Below are 25087 nucleotides of genomic sequence, written 5' to 3' on the forward strand. Positions count from 1 at the left end.
AGCAACTTAGGAAAAAAATGATATGAGAATGTCAGTAGATACTAGTATGCCTCCAGTAATTCCTCTGCTTTATGAAGCAAGTTGACTTGTCATCGAAAGGAATTTTCTGCTGGAAGTCAGTGTGCAGCCTTGTCAATTTGCATATCAAAAGAGAGGCTGAGTTTTTACAATTCCACTGTGTGCCTGAACTGTGTTGTCAAAGTGACATTGAGGAGGAAAAGAATCAATAGACAAGAGTTTGAAAAAGCTTGAAATGATGGTAAAGTGTTGAGTAGCTATGGACTTCAGATGCAGGAGTACAGATTGGGGTATGGCTTCCTGTATGTGCAAAGCCACTGGTGGGTTTGCAGGCAGAGTCAGGCACATGCATTTTAGCTGCTGTATAGTTGCATGGTTTCGTGGCTGATTAGGAAACTTGTGGCTAAGATCCAACAAGCCAGCAGTCTGTATCTGCTCCAGGGGCTGGGGATCAAAAAGAATTTGCAGTTCTAAGGTGAGGGAGGACAATGGGAAGGCTAAATTTCTTCAGGTCTTGCCTACCAACTCTGTTTGCATAGACATTTCTGAGTTTGCAAAAAAACAAACAAACCATGAGAATGGTCTGAATTGCATCCATTTGTAGCTGTAAATGTTACAGCAAATCCTAGATCAGGGAGAAAATGTGTCAGTATAGGCCGTGTGTTGCCATCAAACAGATCAATAGTGTAGATATATGGATGAAGTGTAATGCATCTCTACATGCATTTGTCACAGTGTCAGGTGAAAACAGCTTTCATAATGGTAGCGTGCTTTAGGAAAAGGTCAAATTTCAATGTGATAACCAGAAGGTTCATGACAAATGTAATGTGTCCAGTTCTCTGCTGCCCACCACATTGTGTACATATTCCTGGAACTTGTACAAACTCACTGTGATATGCATGGTAGAGTTTGCTACTCCTTTTGCACACATGTGAGCTGTGAAGCAGAGGGCATCCAGGTTTTGTGGCCTTTACATAAAATTAAGAAACTTCCCCCACCCCACCCCCAAAAACAAACAAACAAACAAAAAAAACCCCACCAACATTAGCATTGATTTGAAGAGAAGAACCTGCTTTAGTTGGAAAGTGTTTACATGTTCCACAACTGTTAGTGCTCATTTCCCCTACACACACAGATTTTGAACAGCATTGCAAAAGGAAACCAGTATTTCTGTGCAGCAAAAAGTTCTTTTGGAAAATATAGCAAATCAATTTGGACATCTCCAAGTTGAAAATAATCTTGTTCATATGATGAGTTGGAACAGGAGAACACACTTTAATGTACAATGATAAGTATGAATGAAGATTTTTAATATTTATGTGGGAAAAAACTGTCTTTAGGTGAGGCCAGTACTGGGAAAAGTTTTGCAATTCAGAACTGAAAAGGACTTTTTCAGCAAAACTGTTGCCTGTGTTGGACAACAACATTGTTGATTCATTAGGCAAACTCAACTTTGCTTAGCACTATCTCTTCAAGATAAACTGTAATCTTATTTGTAATGAATTTGAATCTGAAAGCAGATACTCCAATTTGTGCTCTTTTTTTTTTTTAATTTTTATTTTTTTTTGGCATGCTTGCTGTTTCTAAAAATGCAGAACCACAGCAAAAGTGAAATTTGAAAGATCACAGACTTGAGGGAAACTTCCAGTGCAATTTGCACTTTTAGATCTGCAAGGGATTTATTACCTTTGCCCAGGCAACTAATCACTTGCAGTATCAGTGGTACAACTGCAAATCTGTGCTGCAAAGAACAGTACTCACACAATTTACGTGATACCAGGAGATTTTACAGGCAATGCTGCCAGATGACATTGTGCATCCGAGACCAGACTTGAGGTCACGGGCAGAAGAATTGCTCTTGCAGGCCTGAGGGCCTTGTGCAAGTGCCTACACATCTGTCTGCCACACACGCTTCTTTGGTGCACAAGCCCCCAGGCAGAGGGGCACGTGAAACTGTGCAGGGCACATTCTGCCTGTAGAAAGCAAATGAATGGTTTTACCAGGTTCATGCAGTCGCTATGTGTTTTGGCCTGTCTGGAGTCAGGAGTTGTTTCAGAACAAGTGTACTTTTTTTTTTTTTTTTTTTTTCCTGCCTAAACTGTAAATTCCATATCAGGTACTAACAAACATGGCTCATCTCAAAAGAATTCATAATTAACTAAAAGAATTCATAATTAACTTCCACTGCAATTTGTTTGGGTCTTTCTTTACATAAGATATAAGCTCTGGTGGGAAATTAAAATGCTCTGAAGCATACACTGTGTTCTGTGTAACCGCTGCTGAGCCTACAGAAAAACTAACCTGCTGTAACTGCACAGTGTGTGTGTATGTATATTAGAGATCTCTGACAGACCTGTTTTTCTTTTTCTCTTTCTCTTCCTTGTCTTCTTTCTGCATTGGCAGAGCATCTTGGATTTGAATTAAAGGGTATGGAACAACCATTCATTTATTAATCAGAAGCCATTAAGAGCTGCCCATATTATATTTATGGCTTTAATGGGATGATTAAAAAATCAGCTGTTCTGTTCGTTTCCCTGGCGCCAAGATAGATGTTTGGATTAAAAAAAAAAAAAAAAAAAAAAAAAAAAAAGTAAAGCTCAAAGTCTAAATGTAAAACTATAAAAATGCACGTGTATTTTTAGCAGCACTTTTTTCTTTGTTTCAAGCAGCAGCCTGGTGTGTGTGGCGTGACTGGGATGTTACAATTGCCATACGTCTCCTCATTCTACATGCTTTTGTATATTTAACCGAAAGGCAGGAGTTCGTGACAATCGTAAGGGTTGCCAGCAGGCACCGCTTGGGAATGAACAGGTGTTCCAGGAATGGGAAGGCAAGTTTTAGGAAGATAAGGACTTTTATTGCATTGTCATTCTCAATGTGCTATGGTCCACTGGATCCTAGGAAGCATCAGGATGGTTTTGCCATTCCTGCTCCCAAAGGCTGCTTCTTTCTGTGCTTGACTGGAAGGAAATTGTCCCTTGGAAGGTGACATGAGCTGAGTTATTTTAAAGACAATAAGCCTGGGAAATCAGCAGTCTCCCATGAGAGGAGAGGGTGTAATGCTGAGCTTCATGGTGGCAAGCTGAAGTGTGGAAAAACACTGCAGTAACTTGCAAGCTCTTAAAAATACCCCCTTTGGGCAACTGCCTGCTCCTGCCCAGTTGCTTATAATCATATTTTTCCTCCTTTCTCCTTAGTCTGTTTTCAGAAATGTATCAGATATCTATAGAGTAAGCACCTGAGAAATCAAATCCTGGGGGCTAGGTTTCCCTTGAGTGCACAGGCTGAGTGCAGAAGGGGTTGGTCAGGTGAGAACAGACAGATTTGTCTTTATTGCTCAATTTAAAAACACTGGCCCAGCAATGCCATCCAGAGCAGATCTTCACGTGAAGATAACTTCAATTTGAAACATGTATGGGGACACCAGTCTTTCACTTGTGGATGTTAAATTATCTTATTGGGTTCCCGAGGTGGAGAGACATGCACTAACTGAATCTGGAGAAATCTGTCTCTGCTGGTTTTTGCATGCCTTACCCACTGGGTTTGGTATGTATCCCCAGCAGCTTGTTCCTGCTGTTGAAAATGAGTGCATTTCATGGTCAAGTGTTTCAGAGAAAGCGGTGCTGCTAATACTAATACACTTAAATAAACTTTAAAATTAAGGATTTTTGACATCCCTTTTTTGTTGACTTTTGTCCTTTTCCTCATCCATTCTCAATGTCATCACAGAACCGCCACACATCCCGTTCCCAGTCTGCAGTCGTCTCTTCTCTGTCATTCGTCTTTCACTTTCATGTGTTGCTGTGACACCCGTGGCTGGACTGTGATTCTGTCAGCACTATGTGGCACAACATGGTTTGTTCACAGTGTTTGCTGCTGTAGAGTGACAATGCTACTGATGAAGACATGGTGTTTGTAGAGCGTACAGACACAAATGGACAAGTCCTGCTCCAGGATCTTAACTTCTCAAACACAGAAGTGTAGAGTGCTTCCTCCTGTTTTCTTTCTGTTTCTGGCAAAATGATTTTATGCAGCATGAAGATACTGTGTTACCAAGCATCAACATTAATAAGGTGTTAAGAGCCAAGATAAATTACTATAAGCAGGTTGTTTAATTTTTAGTTTTACAGTAGTGACTGATGCACAGACTCTGACTTCAGTGTTTCACACAGCAGAGCAGAACTGTCAGTTCAAGACTGAGCACGTGATTCTGCATTTCTGATGAACTGAACCATTCCCCCTGTAATTCAGGTGGAAGTGCCAGAGACAGGGTTCCATACTTATCATGATTACCTCAACAGAGGCTAGGATTTGAGCCTTGAGTGAAAAAATCGGTCATATAGCTAATGGGGTAAAAAAAATAAATAATTCTGATGGTTTTGCTGTCTTTCTTACTCTCCTTCCGTGATTCAAAGGAAATTCATACTTTAAAATAAATAAATAAATAAAATGCAGTCTGTAGCAAAAAGAGTAGCTTATGAAGAATCCTTGAAAACAATTGGCTTCATGGATGGGTCTATGGTGAAAAAAGGCCTCCTTCCCACCCTTTTTTTGGTAAATCATGAAGAAATACAGCTGGGTAGCAGCAAAATTTTTGCCCAGTGCTGTCTCTAACCAGGACATGATCCTACCTGATTCTGATAAAATGTCTGAATTTCCTGATGGAAGGAAATAGCTGTACAGCTGGAATCCAGATCCCAAAGCTGTACAAGAGCAAGAAAACTTGTCTGCCATGGTTGCTGATGCCTGGAATAGGGCACCTGCAGTGGAAATACATAGCTGAAGCAAATATTTCACCCCACAGTGAATCCCTTCCCCTAGCCAGCTCCACCTGGCTCCTTGTAGTAAGAAGCAAGGAACACCAGGTCAGCCAACACCCAAGCTCCCGTGCATGAGCAAGTCCCAGGCCATACAGGCTCTGGCTCTGAAGAGGTGCAGCTGGCTGGTAAAGCAGACACAGCTCGATAACTTTCAGTCAGACACCTGACCTGCTGTTCCTGGCTTACAGTGGCTATAGAGCTGGAGTCTGGGAGAATCTCAGCTGCCTGCTTCTCTTGTGCTTGGTGGGACTTTGCTTTTTCAGCAACTCCACCGGTGAGTGCTCTGAGAGCCTCCTGAAGCCAAAGGCCAGGGCACAAATGAGAGGGATGGAAATTTACTTCTTCAAACTGCAGCTTTGCAACAGAGACATGAAGCAAGCACTAATGATGATGTTTTGCATCTTCATGTCAGGATGGTTATTCACAGCCTCTGGTTTAGCAATTCTTCATTCACAAGTTAAGAGCTAGACAGAGAGAAACATTTCTCCCAGCACTTTTTTCTTCCAAAAATAATTTTCCTTTTTAAAAAGGCAAGCTGATATTAATCTAAATATTCAGTTATCTACAATGTTTTGTTACTTCCACCTTTTTTCTTTTTGTTGGAGTCTAGTCCTGGGAGTCAATGCTGGTACCTAAAATCAGACACATTTCTCTTCTGGTCATGTATTTCACTGGTTTGGTAGCACTGGGAATATCTTATAGTACATTGAAAGTATTTAGTGTAGCCTGGTGAAACACACCGAGCATAGCAACCATGGCATGAGGGTTATTGCCTGATCTATATTAAAAATATTTCAATTAATATTAAAGAAGACAAACCCCAATGGCTTTACAATTAACTCACAGTATGGGATCACAAGCACATTGGTCATAGATGCTGAAATACAAGTCTCATGGCAGCTGTGGACTGAATCTTTCTCTCAGTCATTCAGATGGAGAACCAAATAGCCTTTGCTGATCTCAGTGGAGATAGGTGGATGTTGCTGAGAAGAGCATCTGCCCTGGCATAGCTACAGAGGAAGAGGGGTCCTTGATATACAGTTGCTGCCTAGGTGTAGTTCAGTAGCACTGCAGGAGACACCCTATCATTTTCTTGGAGCTTTGACTTCTTTGAATGAACTACCTGACTTCCAGCATGGTCTGGGTTTTGATGCAAGTGACTGATTTTTCTGGTTTGAATGGCAGTCCATGACAAATGGTAATACCTGGGAGAGGCAGCAGCCTTGACTTTTGTGTGTGCATCTGAGTTACCTGGTGCAATGGAATTAATCACTTCCTAGGTCTCATTAAAAAGCCATAACTGTAATTGGTTACTGTATTTTAATTACCCCACTCCCTTTCCTTTGTCTAATGCACTATCACTTTTCCATCTTCATTCTGCTTTTTGAGTGTTTTAGGATGTCCCTTCCAGCACCTACATGCTTTGGGGCCTGTTGCTTGGTGGTTTCTAATGCATTGCTGAGCTCCAGGGCATGCAGCCGCTGCAAGGAAAAGGCATTCTGAGTCCATCAGAGCAGAGGGCCTGTGATGAGAACATCACAGGGCTATGTGTGTACGTGGTGAGTGGGGGATGCTTGGGGTCGTCCTTGTTAGACTATTAAGTTGCCAAGAAGGGGGGATCTGCTGGAAGGGAAAGTAGATTCACGGGGCTTTTTGAGATTAGTCACCAAGTTATTCTGCGGGAAAAGAAGAGAAAGCAAGAAGCGTGCTTGAGTGCAGAAGGGGTGAGCTACTGAGCAAGAGAGGGCGAAGGTACAGAGAGACAAAAGGACTGAAGATCTCTTGAGGGGTGAGTAAGATTGGGCCAGCCTGTCTCAGCTTCGGGCAGCTATCAGAGATGGGCAGTGGATTGCTAGGAGGTCTGACTGAGCCCTGCTCTCCATCTTGCCCTCACGCAGTGCTGGTTCCTGTGCAGCCAGATGCATCCGTGGTGCTGGAGCCTGTTTATAACTGGTTTCTTTCTCTCCATTTGCAGAAGCAGAAGAGCTCTATCAGAAGAGAGTTTTAACCATCACGGGAATCTGTGTTGCCTTGCTTGTTGTGGGCATCGTCTGTGTGGTAGCTTACTGTAAAACCAAGTGAGTATGCGTGGTTAACAGACACAAAGTGGTGAGAGGTTACTGAGCAGTCGAGTTGGTGCTTCACACTTTCGTGCTGTTCACCCAATGCTATTTTTAAAGCGGTGCTGTGCTGTGGCATTCCCAGTGAGGTCTTATGAAGAAGGCCAATAAAGCCATCTATCATTCTGTGCCCAGGAAGGACGTTTTCCTGGGACCTCTTCCTTGTCCCCTGATTCAGCATCACATTGTGAAGCCAGGTGATGGTGTGTGACTGGGAGAAGTTGTTCCCTGAGCCAACAGCTTATCACCTGACAGATGAAGAAAGCTGGGCTGTGGCCCAGGAGCTGTGGTCTCAGTTGTTTACATATCAGGGACTTTTAAAGCAATAATGATTGAGCAAAAGACTTGGGAACCTCTTCTACGGTCAGCCTTCCCTGCCTGGACAGCACCTGTTTCCCCACCTGGACCTTGAGTGGGTTTGGGTTGCCTTTCTATTTCCCCAGGAGACAGGGAGACTTGTGAAGTGAATGTCCTCCCAGAGACATGGGGAGGCTGTCCCACATTGTGCTTAAAGCAGGACAGTTCAAGTGCCTCGCCACCAAGGCCAAGCCAGGACCGGCTTCCCCTTTCCCTTCTCCCCACTTTTCTCTTCTGCTCCCAGTCCCATGCTTCCTCTGCCTCCACTGCATTGTGCCGGGCCTTGTTTTGCAACAAGGAGACTGTGGACCCCGCTCCCTGAAGCAGCCATAGTAGCAAACATTCACATTTCTTTGAAAAAGCAGCTAAGGTGACTAATTTTGAATATTTGCAGCTTTCCATAAATACCACTGAAATATCAAGTGTGTCAAGAGGTGAATCAATACCTGGTTGTTGCCTCCTTTATCATCTGCTTCCTCCAGAAAAACCTGGAGGCAGAGGACCCCATGAGATAAACCTAATAGATTTTTTCCTTTCCTTTTTAAAGGAAACAAAGAAAACAGATGCATAATCATTTACGACAGAATATGTGCCCTGCCCATCAGAACAGGAGCCTTGCAAATGGGCCAAGCCATCCACGTTTGGATCCTGAGGAAATCCAAATGGCTGATGTAAGACCTTCGTCTCATTCTCCCTGTGTGTTACTGAGTGGACACGTGTTCTGTCAGGGGTTTGATGTGGATTTGTACACTTATACTCCTGTGTGCCTTTGCAAGAAGAGAAAATACTAAGAAAATTGAATGAGAAGATGAGGTTCTGCACAGAAACATTTCCCAAAACAAAATCTAGAGGGAAATGAGAATTTACTTTGAAGCATCAAAGATGAGATTAGGGCACTCAGGACAGGCTTGTTGTGATGAATCAAGTGTGATCCTGTTTTCTTCTCTGTGAGATATTCCCAATGTTTCCCGTTTATTAAGCTGTTCAAGTGAGCCTCATTTTGCAGCATGACAAATGGGAACAGCACAGTGGGGGTTGGAGCAACGACAGTGTCTGTGTTGCACATCATGGGTCAGCACCACGTATGTCTACCTGCCCATACTAGTTGTTTCCTGTGCAAGGTGAAACAACCTGGTGGGATCCCAGTGTGTCACTTTAGTGACAACCATCTGAGAATTTAGGGCCAGATCCGGAAAAGCAGCTCAGCCACTCTTCTAACATCAGTCATAGGAGAATCCCATTGAGCTGTGTGTTCTGACTGTCAACATGCTTAAGTGCCTTGCTGAACTAAGCCATTGGAAAGGATCAGAAAAAGGGAGAGGGGAGGCAGATCCAAAACAAAAGTACTCCCCTGAGCCAGAGAATTTTTAGTTTCTCACATTCTGAAAATTTTGCTTTGGAAATTTCCTTTTGCCTTCCCTTAACCTTCTCTGTGTGCAAAGGTTCATGTGCACTGATCCCTGATGGAAATCACAGCATCATAGAGTGGTTTGAATTGGAAGGGACGTTAAAGACCAGCTAGTTTGAACCCCTTTGCCACGGGAAGGGACACCTTCCACTAGATCAGGTTGCTCAAAACCCCATCCAGCCTAATCTTGAATACCTCCAGGGATGGGGCATCCACAACCTCTCTGGGCAACCTGTTCCAGTGCCTCACACCCTCAGAGTGAAGAATTTCTTCCTTATATCTAATCTGAATCTACGTGCTTTCAGTTTAAAACTATTACGCCTTGTCCTATCACTACATGCCCTTGTACAATGAGTATTCTGAGTCAGTTACAAGCTCTGCTGGGTTACCTTTGGGATGCTAAAATTTAACTAGGTGTAAAGCCAGCACTGAAAGAGGAAGTTAAGAAAATTTTAAAGAATCAGCCATCTGAGCCTGAAATGCTGACTCCCCCAGAGAGCTTTCTCCCCGTGAAGAGCACGGCTGACCCTGCTTACTTTTAGATGAAGGAATGTTTCAGTATAAATATTAGGATTACACCTAGTGTTTCAATAGGGTTATGCTTCTGACAGATCTCATATGGTTGCCTTGTTTTTGGTACTCTGTCTGATGCATAACCTCCTGCAAGAAGAGATGCATTTCTGCTCAGTAGCATCAGATATAAAGTGCTGCCACAGCTGTCTGGGGAACCCCTTGGATCTTCATACTCCTCTGTAATCCCTGTGCCAGGGCTCTTTTCCAGCATTCAAAGTGCAGAGGCAGAGAGGGGCCACTGCATGGCATTTTCCAGCTTCCTTTTTTCCTTCTGTGGGCTAGGGAGCTGCGGTACTCGCTCAATCCTCAAGTGGTTTCACCAGAAATAATGCAGCCAGCAGAATTTGGCTGCGGCAATGCTGACAAGCTATTGGCTGATCTGTGTGATTCTTTGTATTTTACAGTATATTTCTAAGAATGTTTCTGCCACCGAACATGTGATCCGTAGGGAAACAGAGACGACCTTTTCGGGAAGTCACTCCTGCTCCCCATCACATCACTGCTCCACAGCCACTCCAACGTCCAGCCAGAGGTGATGTATACCATTTCCCCCTGAACTCTTACTGCTTGCCTTAGGATTCTGTGAGATACAAAGCCAGTAAAAGATTCTCATTTCATCTCTCTTTCTGTTTTAAGCTGATGTTTGGCATTACAGTGCCATACAAGCCATTGCCAACACTTGCAGATCTTTGCTAGCACAGCTGGTTAGTGAGAGGTGTGGAAAGGTGTGATGCTGCAGGTCAACTGCAGCAAGGACCCAACAGGAACCTGCTGCACTGACAGAGGTGGAAATCAGGATATGAAGTTGTACTTTCATGCCTTGAACAGACTCAAACTGGAGCATGCACCTAGGGAAGCTTTTCCAAGTTGTTCTTGCAACCATACAGCACACCTGCATTAATTCATTAAGCATCCAATGGTTATTTCATGCTTGATATATTTTCCTTCTGTAAGGTAAGCTATGACAAACATCACAAAATATTTTGCCTAGTCTGCAAAGTTAGGGTCTAATTTTGGGAATCAAGTTTTTCATCAGAAAAACATAGGTTTTCACATTGCAAAATAGCCATCAAGGGGGAAGACCAGCGTGACTGAGAGGTTGAATTTCTTGCTGGTCTTAAGAGCATTAATATTGCAGATGTAGCTTTTCCATTGTTTTGGTGTCCAGAAAAGTCATTCAAATGCTCTAGAGAAAGTCCTGCACTGTTCTGAGTTTGGGCATTCAGGTCTTCCATCTTATATGTTGAAAGCTCATTGTGTTCTTCCAGTAAGTGACAGTGCTTCGCTGTGAGGATGCATGCCTTTGAAAAGTAACTAGGGTGCGGGGGATCCATATTTACCTTCTGTCAATGACATGTAGATCACATGCTTTGACTTCATAAGCAAAAGTTATCCTGGCTTATTTACTTCATTAGACTGGTGTGTTTGTATCCATTTGTCCAGGAAGCAGTGAATCCTTTCAGGTGAAGACTGAAGATGCATTCTGGCAGATTTATTCAGGGTTCAGGCATTCATTAGGAAGGAGCACTCAGTGTACAATTCAGCAAATCAGCTTCAGGTATCATGCATAGGTTTTCAGGAAAATTCCTCCCCAGACTCCATTGGTTCAGCTTCCAGTAAGTAAAGAGGGAGACAAGAAAGATTTGCTGGGCTGGAAATGACTACTTTAACCAAGGAAATCCCCCCCTCAGTGAGCAGATGGGGTGTTTTCCAGATTTTTTGAATTTTTATACTGTAACTGAATCCTGGCTAGCTTTGAGCAGGCTTGAGCAAGGTGCACAGAGACTCCTGTGACCACAGAGCTGCACCTTGCTGGCCTTCAAGGCTCACTTCAAAGTCCTTGGATCCCAGGGCCATCTCTGAGTACCTCCTGAAGATGCAAAGTTGTGTCTGGAGGGCGGCATTAATATATGACAGGTGTGGGGAGATACCTACTTGCATAGCCTCTGGTCCTGGCTACCGGCCATATAATTTTCCTGAGTCAAGTGCAGTGAGCAGGTGTCTCTTGAAGTCATGCCAGAGGCAAACTGCTAGCATAATATGGTTCCATTTTACTTTATCAGCACCTCTAATGAGGATGCTGTTTGAAGTTATAAATCAATGCTTTGGTTGCAACTGAACATGTGCCTGGAGCTATTAATAATTAACAACTTCTTTGGAAGTCTTAATGAGGCCTCTGTAAACCCCCACCCAAAATACTCTGCCACCACAGCTCCATCTGGTGCAGTTTGGGAACTCAGAGCTCTTGCTCCAATCCACATGGATTTGTGCCATGGAGAGCAGTCAGCCCAGCATGGGTGGACCCTCGGCGTGTGCAGGACCCCATGCTTCACTGGTGCGTGCTTGTGGGATGTCATCTCGGGGCAGGGGAAGTTCCAGGCTGACCAAGGACTATCCATCATAGCTGGTAGCTTCAGACTAGCTCCTTGAATGTATTTTGCTGCCAAAACCTTTTTTTTTTTTTTTTAATTAGTAAGAGTGCTTTTCTCTGTTGGTCATGAAGTAATTTTGAGTCTTTTTCTGACTGTTCTGGTAGCATTTGTGAAGGGGCTGTTTCTTGGCAATGTGTGAAGATCCTTTGCAGACTTGCCTTGGCACAGCCAGTGCATTGCTCTGCACCAAAACACTTTGTGATTACAAAGCAGAATTGCCCAGGCCTCCCTGCAGAGGCTGTCCCATCCTATTCCCACTGTCAGGAGTTGGTGAGTTAAATACCCAGTGTGCACAGCATTGCCCTTCTTTATTCTCTAAAATCAGACCTCCAAGAAACAGTGAAACAAATCAAAATTGGGCCTTCCTGGCTAGATGTATTTCCATGAGAGACAGAAAGGGGATGTCAGTGCAGAGCACAGTGTGATCTGTGGCTGCATGTGGCATTTTGGAGAAGATGTTGGCAGGGGTTCCTTGCTCACTGTCCGTATGGACTTTGATCCACAGACATGAAAGCCACACCTGGAGCCTGGAGCGGACGGAGAGCCTGACTTCAGATTCCCAGTCTGGGATAATGCTGTCTTCGGTGGGAACCAGTAAATGCAACAGCCCTGCATGTGTGGAGGCGCGGGCCCGCCGTGGGGCTGCCTTCTGCATTGAGGACTCGCGGCGGCCCATGATGCAGTACCGCGACTCGGTGGATTCGCTGCGGGACTCGCCGCACAGCGAGAGGTCAGACTCCCCTGCTACGTGCTGCCTGGGCATGGCAGAGGCCAGCCATGCCCCTCTTTGCTGGATGAAAGTCCATTCACTTCCACCCTGGCCTAGAGTAGAAGTCCCGTGGTAGTCCAGGAGAAGCTCCAGTTCTGGTCCTGACTGGAGGAAACCATGTCCCCAAGAGGTCACTCTGGTAGCAGCAACAAACATTGCACCTTGTCAGTTGTTCCTTGCTCACCTGGGGGCAACACAGGTTTGGAGTGCAAGTTTGAGAGCAGCTGAAAATATCTGGCTGCAATCAGCAACTGATGAAGTCCTCCCTGCAGAGAAGGAGGGCAGATTTGTGGGGCAGCAGCTCAAGCAGGGGCTGGCTCCCAGGTACTTGGATAAGCCCTCAGTGTACCTGTGGGTGGCATGAAGAGCAGACGTGCTGCATGTGGGCACAGCCTTGGGATGGGGCTCTGTAAGACCCAGCTCTCTGGGGAAGATGACTGCAGAGATGGGAAATCATCAGCTAGTGACAGAGAGTTGTCCTCTTCCTGTGTCTGGTTCCTCATGGTGCTGAAACACCATCTCCACACTTGCTGCAGCCCTCCATGAGTCACCATGGGTGACACAGGTGGCCACCCAACCTCTTTCGGGCATTTACCCCTCAGGGCAATGGGACTTGTCCAAAGAAGGCAAGTTGCTCACTTGTTTCTGATCCCAGTCCATTCAGACAGGCTGCTGGGAGGTGCTGCAAGATTTGCAGTGAGAATTGCCCTGTCCCAGATAAAGTTCAGTCCCAGCAGTCCTGACTGGTCCTGACCCTTACCCTGCAGCAAGGGAAGCACATCCAGCTCAGCTGGCATGAAGGCTCCCTGGCAGCCACATCTCAGCTGCCAAGTGCTGGGCTCTGTGGTGAGCTCCTCACATGGTGGAGGAGCAAGGATGCACACTGAGCAACTCCCTCAGGAAAGCTGGTCTTGGGGACCACCATGCTTTGGTGCCCAAACACCCACCAAAGCCAGCAGCTCATCCTGCCTCACACACTGCAGTAAAAGGTCCTTCCACCCCCTTCCCCAGGAGATGCAGTGCTCCAGAACCAGGCACATCAGGGGTCCCCCATATCGGTGCCGGGTGTTCAGCAGAGTGCAGCTGCAGCTGGCAGGGTTTGGGATGCTCCCTGTCCAAACAGAGGTGTTGTTTCTTCCAGGTACGTGTCAGCCCTGACCACACCAGCACGCCTGTCGCCCGTGGATTTCCACTACTCGATGGCCACGCAGGTGCCCACCTTTGAGATCACCTCCCCCAACTCCGCACACGCTGTCTCCCTGCCCCCAGCAGCTCCCATCAGCTTCCGCGTGGAGGAACAGCAGCCCCTCCTGCGGCGGTACCAGCTTCCCTTCCAGGACACGCAGAGGTACGACAGCTACTACCAAAGGAAGACCTACCTAAATGACAGCATGGGGAGCCTGCCCTCCAGCCCCTTCCGCATCACGGAGGATGACGAGTATGAGACGACACAGGAGTATGTCACAGCACTAGAACAGCCAAAGAAAACAGCCAGCAGCAACAAGCGTTGGAAAAAGTCCAAACTGAACGGGCACGTACCCCACAGAGCCAGAGCGGTCCGGGACTCCTTCTCCTTGAGCAGCGCCTCTTACAGCGAGTCTGACGAGGAGCTGGTGGCTGAGAGCACCCCCTTCCTAAGCACTCAGAACAATGAGACGATGAACACAGAGTCGCCTCCGCTCCACCGGCCAGGTGACAGCCGGACTTACCATTCCTACAGCAGGCACAGCGCTCACGGGGAGAGCGGGCGCAGCAGCCTGGCACACACAACGCCCAAACAAGACCCCGATCCTCTCTAGGCGCCTCGCAGACATACCCGCATGGAGGAGGCGGAGGAGGGAGGCAAAACAAAAAATGAGACAAAAATAAATATTTTTATTTTATATAAAAGAGGAAAAAATATAACAAATAAAATGTTTTATTTTCATTTTAGCAAAGTTGTCTTATAATAGCTAACAGCAATGACTTTTTTATAGGGAATCTCTATTTATATGTAATGTCTTGATTTTCAGCTTCCAAGAAAAAAAATTAAAAAATAAAAAAAAAAAAAGAAGAAATGGAAACAAACAATAAAGTAAAAAAAAAAAAAAAAAAAAAAAGGTGGGCCAATTTTTGACTACTTAAAAATAGAAAATAAAACTATCGTGGTGCCTTTTGCTGTATGCTAGTGCTGGGATTCATGCCGAGGATTCTGTTTCAGTAGCATTTTTAAGATCACAGATTTTTATTTGGGAGACAACCTGTCACAAGGGCACTCTTCCATCAGAAGAAAACAGCCTCACCACTTTGCCCTATACCCTGCTATTAATGATCTTGTTCTATCATTTTAACACACATCAAGGACATGATTGGGAGCATTTCCATTATCATGTCTAACGGGGGTCTGTCTTGCCCCATAAAATACTTGTATTTTTGCTTAAATCAGGAGAAAAAGAAACTGAGCAGCACCATACCGAAATGCAGAAATAATGTTTCTTTTGCCACACAGGTAGGAAGAGAAAATGAAAAGCAGCAGCAGCCCTTACAATATAGCTCTCAACTTTTGGCCGTTTCACATGTGAGTGTGAAATTGGGTTGGCACAGGTTTGTAGTCCGATACGTAAGACATTTATAGGAATGTGGTGAAATAAAACCCTGTTACCTATGGTTGAATACAGTCACTGAAGCCAGCCCTGACAGGCTGGTGGCACTGCACAGTGGTCCTGGCAGGGCAGAGCCGCACCGGACCTGGTGCCATGCTGGCTGTGGCATCCCCTTGACCAAGCACGCAGTGGCCATGGTGTGGCATTTGCTATGGTGCTGTGTGGGCTGCAGTGTCCTGCGCACCATGCTTGCCACCGAGGATGCCCAGAGGGCACAGCATGGCCACTGCTGCCCCAGGTGCTGTGCCAGACAGCCGCTGGCTGTGCTGCCCTGGTGTCCGAGTGCTCCGGCCCCGCGCATAGCCCCTTGCGTTGGCTGGGAAGCACCGCGGGCACCACACGGGGCAGCCCAACGAGCGGATTCCTCTGTCCCGCCGTGCCCTTTGTTGTAAAGACAGTTGTTACTGTAATGTCTTGCCACCGATGACAGACATCGTGTTTCCAAACCCGGAGCAGCTCTGGCCATTGGCTCTGTGGCGCAAAGAGACAGTCCTGCGTTTCCAGGCAGCAGAGCATCCTGGTGGAAGTGCCCCTCTCGCCTCAGTTCTCTGCAGCAAACCTGTTTACATTGTAGCCTGACTTTTTTCTTTTTATATTTTTACTTCTGCATGTCCTTTGCATTTCAGATACTGTAGATTGGATGCATGGTGAAGCTGTGACTGAGAAGATAATACAACAATTGACAGTGTATTTCATTTAACTTTTAGCAATAAAGTAACTAAACCCTCTATTCCTCACCCGTGATGGGGTCAGATAGAAAACTCTGCTAATTTGTCATAAGATGATTGTCAAAGTTTGCTCTGGATTGTCTGAATGTCAGAACTCTCGACTGTTTAACACTTGAACATTTTTTATATTATAAATAAAATAAGAAATAACAAACTGTGGGCAGCATTGATCTAAGGCAATTTGGGGGGCAATGGGTAGGCTGTGACAAGTACAATACACAGAATCACAGAATGGTTTAGGTTGGCAGGGACCTCTGGATGTCAGCTGGTCCAACTGTCTGCTCAAGCAGGGACACCCAGAGCTGAGTGCCCAGGACCAGATACAGATGGCTTTTGAAGATCTCCAAGGAGGGAGATGCCACAACCTCTCTGGGCAACCCGAGCCAGTGCTTGGTCATCCTCACAGTAAAAAAAAAAAAAAAGCATCTTCTTGTGTTCAAACTCCATTTCTTAATTCTTTTTTTTTTTTAATTTGTGCCCACTCACTTCCTCCCATCCCATCACCAAACCCTACTGAGAAAAGTCTTGTCTGCCAGTCCATCCCATCCCATCATATATTAATATACATGAATAAGGCCCCCTTGAGCCCTTACTTCTTCAGGCTGAACAGTCCCAGCTCTCTCAGCATCTCCACCTAAGACTGATACTGCAGTCCCTTAAGTGTCTATGTCCCTGAAGTCCCAGAGGTGGGTGTTTTTCTACCTGACTGGACATTTCACCTTCACCACTGGGCTCAGGAGTGGAGGCTTACTGAGGTGAATGGGTGCTACCCCACACATCTGGGAGGATTCCACTCGTTCTCCACCTCCAGGCTGGGAGGTTCACCCCATCACCCCACTGGTGGAAGCTTTTTGTTCTGACAAGAAAGGCCAAGATGCATGCCGTGTACTTTGCATGCTGGCACCGATTCCCGTGACTTCTGCAGTGGACTGGAGATGCATTGGGTCCAATTCTACAAGTGCTATGCTGCCCACCTGCAAAAAATGTCCCTTCTTCAGCTCTTGCATGGCAAATCTCTGACTCTGGCTCGTTCACATGTAGGGGTATCTCTAACATTATGGTTTATTCACAGGAAGCAGTTTCTGAGATTATATCATGGTGTTGCATGGCTCAGCCCAGCTGCCTAGTTCCTGCTCAGTGATATGACAGATGCCAAAAAGTCCCAGCTGATGCCATCTAGTAGGAAAGGGACCTCTTAAACTCTGGTCCCTACATGTGAAGACTTTTCAGAGTTGACCTCATAGAAACACGCAGAGCTATGAGAGAAATCCCCCAGTCCCTCATTCTGGGATAAAGGCCAGGCTAAACTGCTGCACAGCCTCAGTCTGGGCTTCTTCTGCTCCAGCATCAGGATGTTCATTGTCTTGGAGCTGACCTTTCTGGGTCACAGACCTCCCCTGACATCCATCACACGTACTGTGGGGATTCCAGCCAGACCAGAGGGCTCAGCACTGCACCCTGAATAAAAGCATCTCAACACTGATTTCCCAAAGATTGAAAACGAAAGGATCCTGCCCTCCTGCTATGGGTTCAATGTACTGTCTACCCAACAGCAGTGTGCAAAGGAGGTACTAGATGTCTAGGACTGGAGATAAAGGTGGTAGGGTCAAGTCCTGGTTTGGAGGACCTTTGTCATGTAGTCTCCGGACACATCTTGTCCCACTTTTGTGCAGCCCCATGCCTTGCAGGGTGAGGATCCCTGGGGAAACCAAGCTTAAAGATGGCAGAGATGAGGGGTCTTTGGGTTCTCAGAGCCACCCTGCTTCCCTGACCGGCTCTCCCCTGTGTCTGTGAGCTGGTGAGCTCTGCTCCTGGAGAAGTCCACCTGATGCTGTAACAAAGTTGTCCCCTCAGCAACATCTGCATTACAGGAAGGCTGCAGCTCTGGGGCCTCCTACAGCTGCACTTTGGGCTGCTGTGCAGCACAGTGGTGTGGCTGAACCATGGGGGGTGCTCAGGGCAGCTGCTCCACACCAGGGCATCACCGTCACCATCTGCTCAGTCCCATGCAAGATGTTTTACTGCTCCGTGGTTTTCAGGGACTTGTGACACTCTACAGATAGAGACATCACTAACTCTGAGCCATAGCTGCCTCGTGATTTCTTGTGGTGATTTCTTGTTTCATGTGCCCCTGGTTTCCCATAATTTTGTTCTGTATTTGGTGGCAGTTACACTACTTTTCTCTCAAATTGCCTCTGAAGGAAGCTTGTATCTATCTCATTTTTTCCCTGTCTGGTTCTGGCCAGAGTCCTGGCTTTCTCTTTGCAGGAGCTGATAGAGATCTGTGTGAACATGGTCATGCTGGGCTGTGAAGCCTGCGACCAATCCAGCACACAGTGGAACCACATTTCAGACCAATTCTCTTTACCAACAGATTCAGCTTTATTGTTATTCTTTTTTACATGATTCTTAGTGCATCATTTCAAATAAGCTATCAAACTGTACAAAGAAACAGAGATAAAAGAAGAGGTGACAAAATAGGATGGAGGTTTTTAGTAGTATGAACCATCGTGGAAAACAGTAGTCAATAGTCTCTCAGACTTTGAAGGTCCAAATAAATCTTCTTTGTTTAAAAAATGCTGCAAAATATAAACAATAAATGACTGTAGTTAGCAGCTACAAGATCCTTCAAAACTGGAACTTGATTACGATGAATGCACCTAAAGGAAAGAAAGGCAATTTGGGATAAGGAACCAAACCAAATAGCAAAATAAATAAATAAAGTGCGGGAGGACAGTTGTGGCATTGAAATGCAGTGGAATCGCTTCTAGTACAACAGTAAATCATTGGACCACAGACAGCAGAAAGGAACGGAAACACAATTCCCTCTTTAAAAGAGTACAGCATACGAATCGCAAAATGGAGGAACTACAACACTGATGGGCAGTTAAAATTGCTCCTGCACACAAAGGTTCAGCTGGATCTGAAGCATATTTCCAACTGTGCTTGAACCCAAAGTGGCAGATGCCATGGATGCTAAATAAACAGCCATTTGGCTAGTTTGTCTCAACAAACAGGAACAGGAGTGTGATGTTTCACAGCAAAGCCAGGTGGGCTTTCCATTCAAGTACAAAAAAGAAAAAAAAAAAAAAAAAAAAAAAGAAACATAGGCTACTGCATTTTTGAAAATGTCCTGTTCAGACCCTCCATGGTCCCTAGTGTCTTCTCCAGGCAGCTTACCTTCTCTTGCACACTGAGGTTAAAATCCCATATTAAGTTTTCCTTATATATATATATTTATTTATATATATTCATATGTATATATATTTATATATATATAAAAAGGATAGGGTGACAGAGGGCACTTCAGGCCTCTACTGCCATGGGCAGATGACAGTCCCACACACTGTGCTGAAGACGCCTCTCACTCAGTTGGTGGCTAGCTCACGAAACCTGTCCTATCGTGACGTGCCAGACAGCACTCCTCTTGTGCGAGGGATGTGCTCCCTGCTGCTCTGTGCCTTTCTCTGAGAGTGCTGGTGGTGACGCAGACACCATTGTCCCGGCTGAGTTTCTTGCCCTGCTGGGAACTGTGGATGTGAACCAGTGGAAACTCCAAGGAGAGAAGGAGGAAGGAGGAGGAGAAGATAGGGCTGGTGGAAGAGAGCAACCTGGCACCTGGAGAATGAGCATATCCCTTTATTGTGCAGGCTGCAGTAGAAGGGAAAGAAAAGCCACTGGTGCTGTTGGGGAAAAGAAGAGATGGAGTGTCCATGATGCTGAAATGCCAGAGCATTGCCAAGGAGTGTCAACTAAAGCTTCTTTGACTTCTTTCACTAGAGCAGTCACCGTGTCATACACGTCTACGGTTTTGTTTGTATAATTTCCTAGGTAAAATTGTGCTCATTGATCTAGTCCAGGAGCGCAAAGCATCACCAGTTCATTTCACCCATGCACACGTTCCTTGTTAAGTGTTCTGCTCTATTATGTCCTTTTCCACCTTACAGGTGACAGACACATGCCCTTGGCTCAAGGAAGGGCTTGAATGTGTCTTCCGCAAAGCAATGTCATCAGCTTCCACCTTAAAGAAACTGGTTTCAATTCTCTCCAGGTCATCTGTCCCAACTTTTATTTTCATGCACAGCAGATTGATGTATGTCTCGTAGCGGCTCTTCTGCAGGGAAAGACAAAACAGAGAAAAAAGCTTGGGAACAGGGACAGGACACTGCATGTGTGGAAAGCAGAGGCGATGCCATCTGCTACTGCAGGAAAACACATACTATATTATCAGGATCCCACTGTTCACACTCTGCAAGAGCTATTTAATGACAGCACAATGTCTGGTCTAACCAAAGCCTTCAAAGACTTATTAACTTGCAGTTCAAAGGGTTGAGGAAAAAGCGGATGGTTGTGCAAGACTCTTGCTTTTACAGGTCTTGACTGCCACTCTGATTGTTTAAGGTGGGTACTGGAGGCAACAAAAGACCAACACAGAACAGATTCATAGAGTCATAGAAACACAAGTTTGGAAAGGACCTACAAGATCATCTAGTCCAACCGTCCTCCTATCACCAATGCTGCCCACTAAGCTGCTAAATCATATCTCGTAGCACCTTGTCCAGGCGCTTCTTGAACACCGCCAGGGACTGCCTCGACCACTTGACCACTCGACCCCCTCCCTGGGCAGGCACCATTCCAGCACCTGACCACTCCGAGAGAAAAAGCTTTTCCTGAATTCTAATCTAAATCTCCCCAGGTGCAACTTGTGGCCACTTTGAGAGAGAGGCTGACCCTCTCCTCACCACAACCTCCCTTCAGAAAGTTGTAGAGTGCAGTGAGATCTGCCCTGAGCCTCCTCTCCTCCAGACTAAACAACCCCAGCTCCTTCAGCTGCTCCCCGTAAGACTTGTGTTCCAGACCCCTCACCAGTTTTGTTGCCCTCTCTGGACATGCTCCAGATGCCTTGATGGGCCTCGATGTCCTTCCTATAGTGAGGGGCCCAAAACTGAACACAGCACTTGAGGTGCAGCCTCACCAGAGAAGAGCACAGGCCAACCAGCTCCCTGCTCCTGCTGGCTACACTATTTCTAACACAGGCCAGGGTGCTGCTGGCCTTCTAGGCTACCTGAGCACACTGCCGGCTCGTGTTCAGCCAAGCATCGATCAACAGTCCCAGGTCCCTTTCCTCTTTACAGCCTTCTGGGCACCCTGCCCCAAGCCTGTAGTGTTGCATGGGGTTATTGTGGCCGAAGTGCAGATCTGCTTCGTCCTGACCCAAGACATTCAGAGTTCCCACACTCCTGCCTGCCTGTCTGAGAACAACGCTGTGAGGATGTCCCCGCATAGCACATGGAAAGTTCCTCTCGGTTGGTATAAATATTTCTGCTTGCATTGTTTTCATCCAGTAATTCACTGTGACCATTAAGCTGTGCCCCCATTGCTCTTCACAGAGGACAGCAAAAAAATGGAGGCAATCTCTTCTCTGCCTGGCATCATTTCAAGACTAGATGGGACCTCTTTTTATGGACTTATGTAAAACCCCAGTCCTTTCCTCTAATGCCTCAAAGGAAGCCTATACTCACTTCTTTGTCAGCACAGAGAAACAAGCATTTCTAGAGTATATCTCATAAAATAGATTAGATGAGTCATGCTCTGGAACTGCCAGCTTCTTCTTGCAGACTGAAAAGGGAGCCTAAAGAAAAAGCTTGGATGGCGACTACTCCTCTGCAGATATCAAAAACAAGATGTCTGGAAAACAGGAGGCAGCAGCATGCAACTATTTGAAAGGTTGGCACAAACACAAGGGAACCAGCACCCACAAACTATGGCTCTGGTGATTCAGGCTGGACATTACATGATGTTCTTTCCCCAAGTGGGTGGTGGAGCCCTGGATTGTGGGAGATGGGAGATTTCCATCCGTTTCCAGGGATGGCAAGAAAATGCCACACTCAGCCCAGGCTAAAACTGGGAATAATCTAAGCTCCTGCTGAAAGCAGGAATAGACCCTCCAGCAGTCCCACCCCACTGCCACCTCTGTGGCAGGATTTCTGCCTTGTGCTCAACTTTCTCTGGAACAAAATATCCCATTTCTTCAATTAAATGCTACTGAGGCTTTGCAGAGCATTTAAACTTAGCTACGTGCATCCTCAAAAAGTCTGCAAGCACCTGCAATGCTGGTTTTGGCTCTATTTACAGTAACAGTTACAGCAAAACAAGATTAATACTCCCACTGTTTCCTTTAGCTTTTTATGAATGTTTCTGGAAAAGGCTGATGTGCACTGAGAACAGAATCCCTTCCTTATTTGGGACATGAGGAAATTTCAAGTTCCAGAACAGTAAAGGAAGATTTTATTTCTCTCATCACTTTTCCACGCCTTGTGTTAGAAATCACAGAGGGGAGGAGATGTCATTTCTTTTTATAGATTCAATGGAAAACAGTGAGGCTTATCACTGCCACATAACACACATCTAGCATGTAAGCCCTTCCCTTCCCTTCCCTTCCCTTCCCTTCCCTTCCCTTCCCTTCCCTTCCCTTCCCTTCCCTTCCCTTCCCTTCCCTTCCCTTCCCTTCCCTTCCCTTCCCTTCCCTTCCCTTCCCTTCCCTTCCCTTCCCTTCCCTTCCCTTCCCTTCCCTTCCCTGCCCTGCCCTGCCCTGCCCTGCCCTGCCCTGCCCTGCCCTGCCCTGCCCTGCCCTGCCCTGCCCTGCCCTGCCCTGCCCTGCCCTCCCCTCCCCTCCCCTCCCCTCCCCTCCCCTCCCCTCCCCTCCCCTTCCCTTCCCTTCCCTTCCCTTCCCTTCCCTTCCCTTCCCTTCCCTTCCCTTCCCTTCCCTTCCCTTCCCTTCCCTTCCCTTCCCTTCCCTTCCCTTCCCTTCCCTTCCCTTCCCCTCCCCTCCCCTCCCCTCCCCTCCCCTCCCCTCCCCTCCCCTCCCCTCCCCCAGGCTCACAGCATCCACTCTGCAGTTCTCAATTTTCCTCAATCAGCCAAGATATCATTTATCACAGAAAAGATGAAAGTTCCTTTACCTCAAAAATTAGGTAATGTTCTTTGAGCCTGTACTCCTCAGCCTCTTTCGACTTGAGGCTCTTCTCTACAGGATGTGATTTATGCTCTGCTAATTCATCTGCAATCTGCTTCATTTTATTTTCATGAGATCTCAGCTGTTCCTCCTGCCGAGAGAATTGTGTCAGGTATTAAAACGTAGGAGTGTAACACCCAAGTGCACCGCCAGCCTGTTGACATGGGATTTGTCTATGCAAGGATGTGAGCCTTGCTACGGGAACAGGCTGCGTACCCTGTGCTGGGGCCAAAGGTGTGCAACACATTTGAAAATTCATCTGATAAGGAGCAGCTGAAACACAGGTATTTGAGGAAGATCAAAACTCATGCATCACAAGTGCCAGGACTGGATTTCTCTGGCACCTGGGCTTTTATAGCATCATGAACACGAAACCTCTGCATCTTTTAATAGCCAGGCAGAACTAGCTGTGTCTCAAGAGCTTGTGCATCTGCTCTCTCTGGAGATAAAGTATCCTCCCTGTCTGGGCTCTGACATCTGCTCAGCAGATAGAGCTGTATCTCCATTCTAATCATTTCAGGCTCAGGCTGTCCTCTCCCTTCCCCTTTGCTGAGGGCCAGTGGCAGAATGTCCCCATTGTCTGGAGGTGGTAAGTCATGTTTGGCATTCCCTAGACACTGCAAACACGAGTGGCTTTTTCAGATGGCAGCTGCCTATTGCTCTTTGCTAACAGAGCCTTAGGCAGCCATGCTTTGGTGCACTGCATTCCCTGCTTCCAGTAAACCTTCTCCTCTGAGGCTCTGCAGCTTTCCAGACTAAAAAACAATAAGGTGTCACCTCTGGGTACCGTGTCATTAAAAAAAAAAAAGAAATAAACAAGACAGAATCAACACCCATTGAGGTGTGTGTGTGTACATAGGGTTGCTTTATATTCATTGCAATAGAAGCATCATGCAGACACCAGAGTTTGCTGTGGTCTGTCCAAATCTCCCACTCTACACCCTTACTTCTGCCCTTACACAGTGTGCACTTGAGCAGGTGCATCCTTGAGCACCTGAATGTGTCTGCTAGGCAGAGCTGGGGGAGCTGCAGATGCGCTCAGTGTGAGCTGCATGCTGATGGGTTGGCTGAGCACCGGGCACCCCTCCATTGCTCCTTCCGTCACACTTTACCTGGCACAACTTGGTCATGGATGAAGGCAGGAGTGGGCGGCAGAACTTCTTCATTGAGCAGATTGCAGCTGGAAAGGCTGGGGCAGAGAAAATGGCAGCAACGAGGTTGATTCGCAGGATCCAGGACAGCATTTCTTCTTTACTTCTGTTACAGAGGATGGGAGGAGAGATAGGAGTGTCTATAAAGGTTCCTAACCCAGGACCAGCCAGCTCAAGACAGCCCTGGAGCCAACTGCTTTCCTGAGGGCTATTGGTGGCTTTTCTTTGAAGCCATTTCTGTGCCATCCTGAGTACCATACTCTTTGGGGAGTGGGAGACACATCCTTGTCCATGGGGCTCCACGGACAAGGATGAACTCTTCAGATGTTCATGGAACTCTGCCTGGGGTCCCTAATCAGATCTGAGCACTGCTCAGGTGGGATTTCCCTGCAAGAAGGTTTTCACTGCAGAAATTCAGATGCCAAGATTTAGCCTGATGTTAGTACCCCATCCCAACTTCAAGACAAAATCATTTCTCACAGCAGGTGACAAAGAAAACAGTGAACAGGAGATGGCTCAATCACACCTGACACTTTCTAGCAAAGCAATTTTCCTCTGCAATGGACTAAGGAAAGAAGAAGATATGGTCTGGCTGGTGAGCTCTTTAATGAGCTTTAGTCACCTTACCCACCAAAGGCTGATGAGAGGAACTGTCAGCTCCTTAGTTCAAAGCACCATATAGATTTTCTTCTGCAGACTGACAACAGAAGTTAGTAAGGGGAGAGCCTGCAGTGAGGACACGCACACACTGGAAATGGTGAGACATTATTTAGTGGCACAGTGATGTGTTTTGGGCTGGTTGGCTACTGCAATCCCAGCTGCTTGCACAAATTTTGGCAAGGTCAGTTCTATGTGGCCACCCCACAAAAGGCAGTTAGCACTGGGATGTAATTTTTAAACTCTCTAAACAAATTTTATAACAGTTGTACAGTTAAGCATGAGTGTATCCAAATGTTCCCATCCTGCTTTTGAGGGGCAGTGGGAACTTCACAGTCTGTCAGGCAAACACATTTATTAGTCCAGCCCCAGAGATCTTCTCCTACAATGCAAGTCA

At 46.3% G+C, this 25087-nt stretch overlaps 2 protein-coding genes across 14 annotated transcripts in view; one reads left to right on the forward strand and one right to left on the reverse strand.

Moving 5' to 3' along the window:
• The window catches only part of NRG2 (neuregulin 2), a 172687-nt gene extending 156665 nt beyond the window's left edge, over positions 1-16022 (forward strand). For 7 of the 9 annotated variants that reach the window (XM_027468089.3, XM_038186514.2, XM_038186516.2 and 4 more), the window contains 5 exons: positions 6814-6916; positions 7863-7986; positions 9701-9828; positions 12234-12458; positions 13639-16022. In XM_027468089.3, the coding sequence (XP_027323890.1) occupies positions 6814-6916; positions 7863-7986; positions 9701-9828; positions 12234-12458; positions 13639-14296 (1238 nt within the window). In that variant the 3' untranslated portion in view covers positions 14297-16022. Of the gene's footprint in view, positions 1-2421; positions 2446-6813; positions 6917-7862; positions 7987-9700; positions 9829-12233; positions 12459-13638 lie in introns of all 9 variants that reach the window. The other 2 variants (XM_027468088.3, XM_027468094.3) reach the window with 1 other exon arrangement.
• Positions 16023-18231: 2209 nt separating this feature from the next.
• Positions 18232-25087, reverse strand: part of PSD2 (pleckstrin and Sec7 domain containing 2) — an 84565-nt gene continuing 77709 nt past the window's right edge. For all 5 annotated transcript variants that reach the window (XM_072023363.1, XM_027468087.3, XM_072023361.1 and 2 more), the window contains 3 exons: positions 23995-24139; positions 22830-22973; positions 18232-19981 (listed from right to left, as the gene is read on the reverse strand). In XM_072023363.1, coding sequence (XP_071879464.1) covers positions 19775-19981; positions 22830-22973; positions 23995-24139 — 496 coding nt within the window. In that variant the 3' untranslated portion in view covers positions 18232-19774. The remainder of the gene's footprint in view (positions 19982-22829; positions 22974-23994; positions 24140-25087) is intronic.

This window comes from Anas platyrhynchos, chromosome 14, assembly GCF_047663525.1.
Source record: "Anas platyrhynchos isolate ZD024472 breed Pekin duck chromosome 14, IASCAAS_PekinDuck_T2T, whole genome shotgun sequence".
NCBI lineage: Eukaryota > Metazoa > Chordata > Aves > Anseriformes > Anatidae > Anas > Anas platyrhynchos.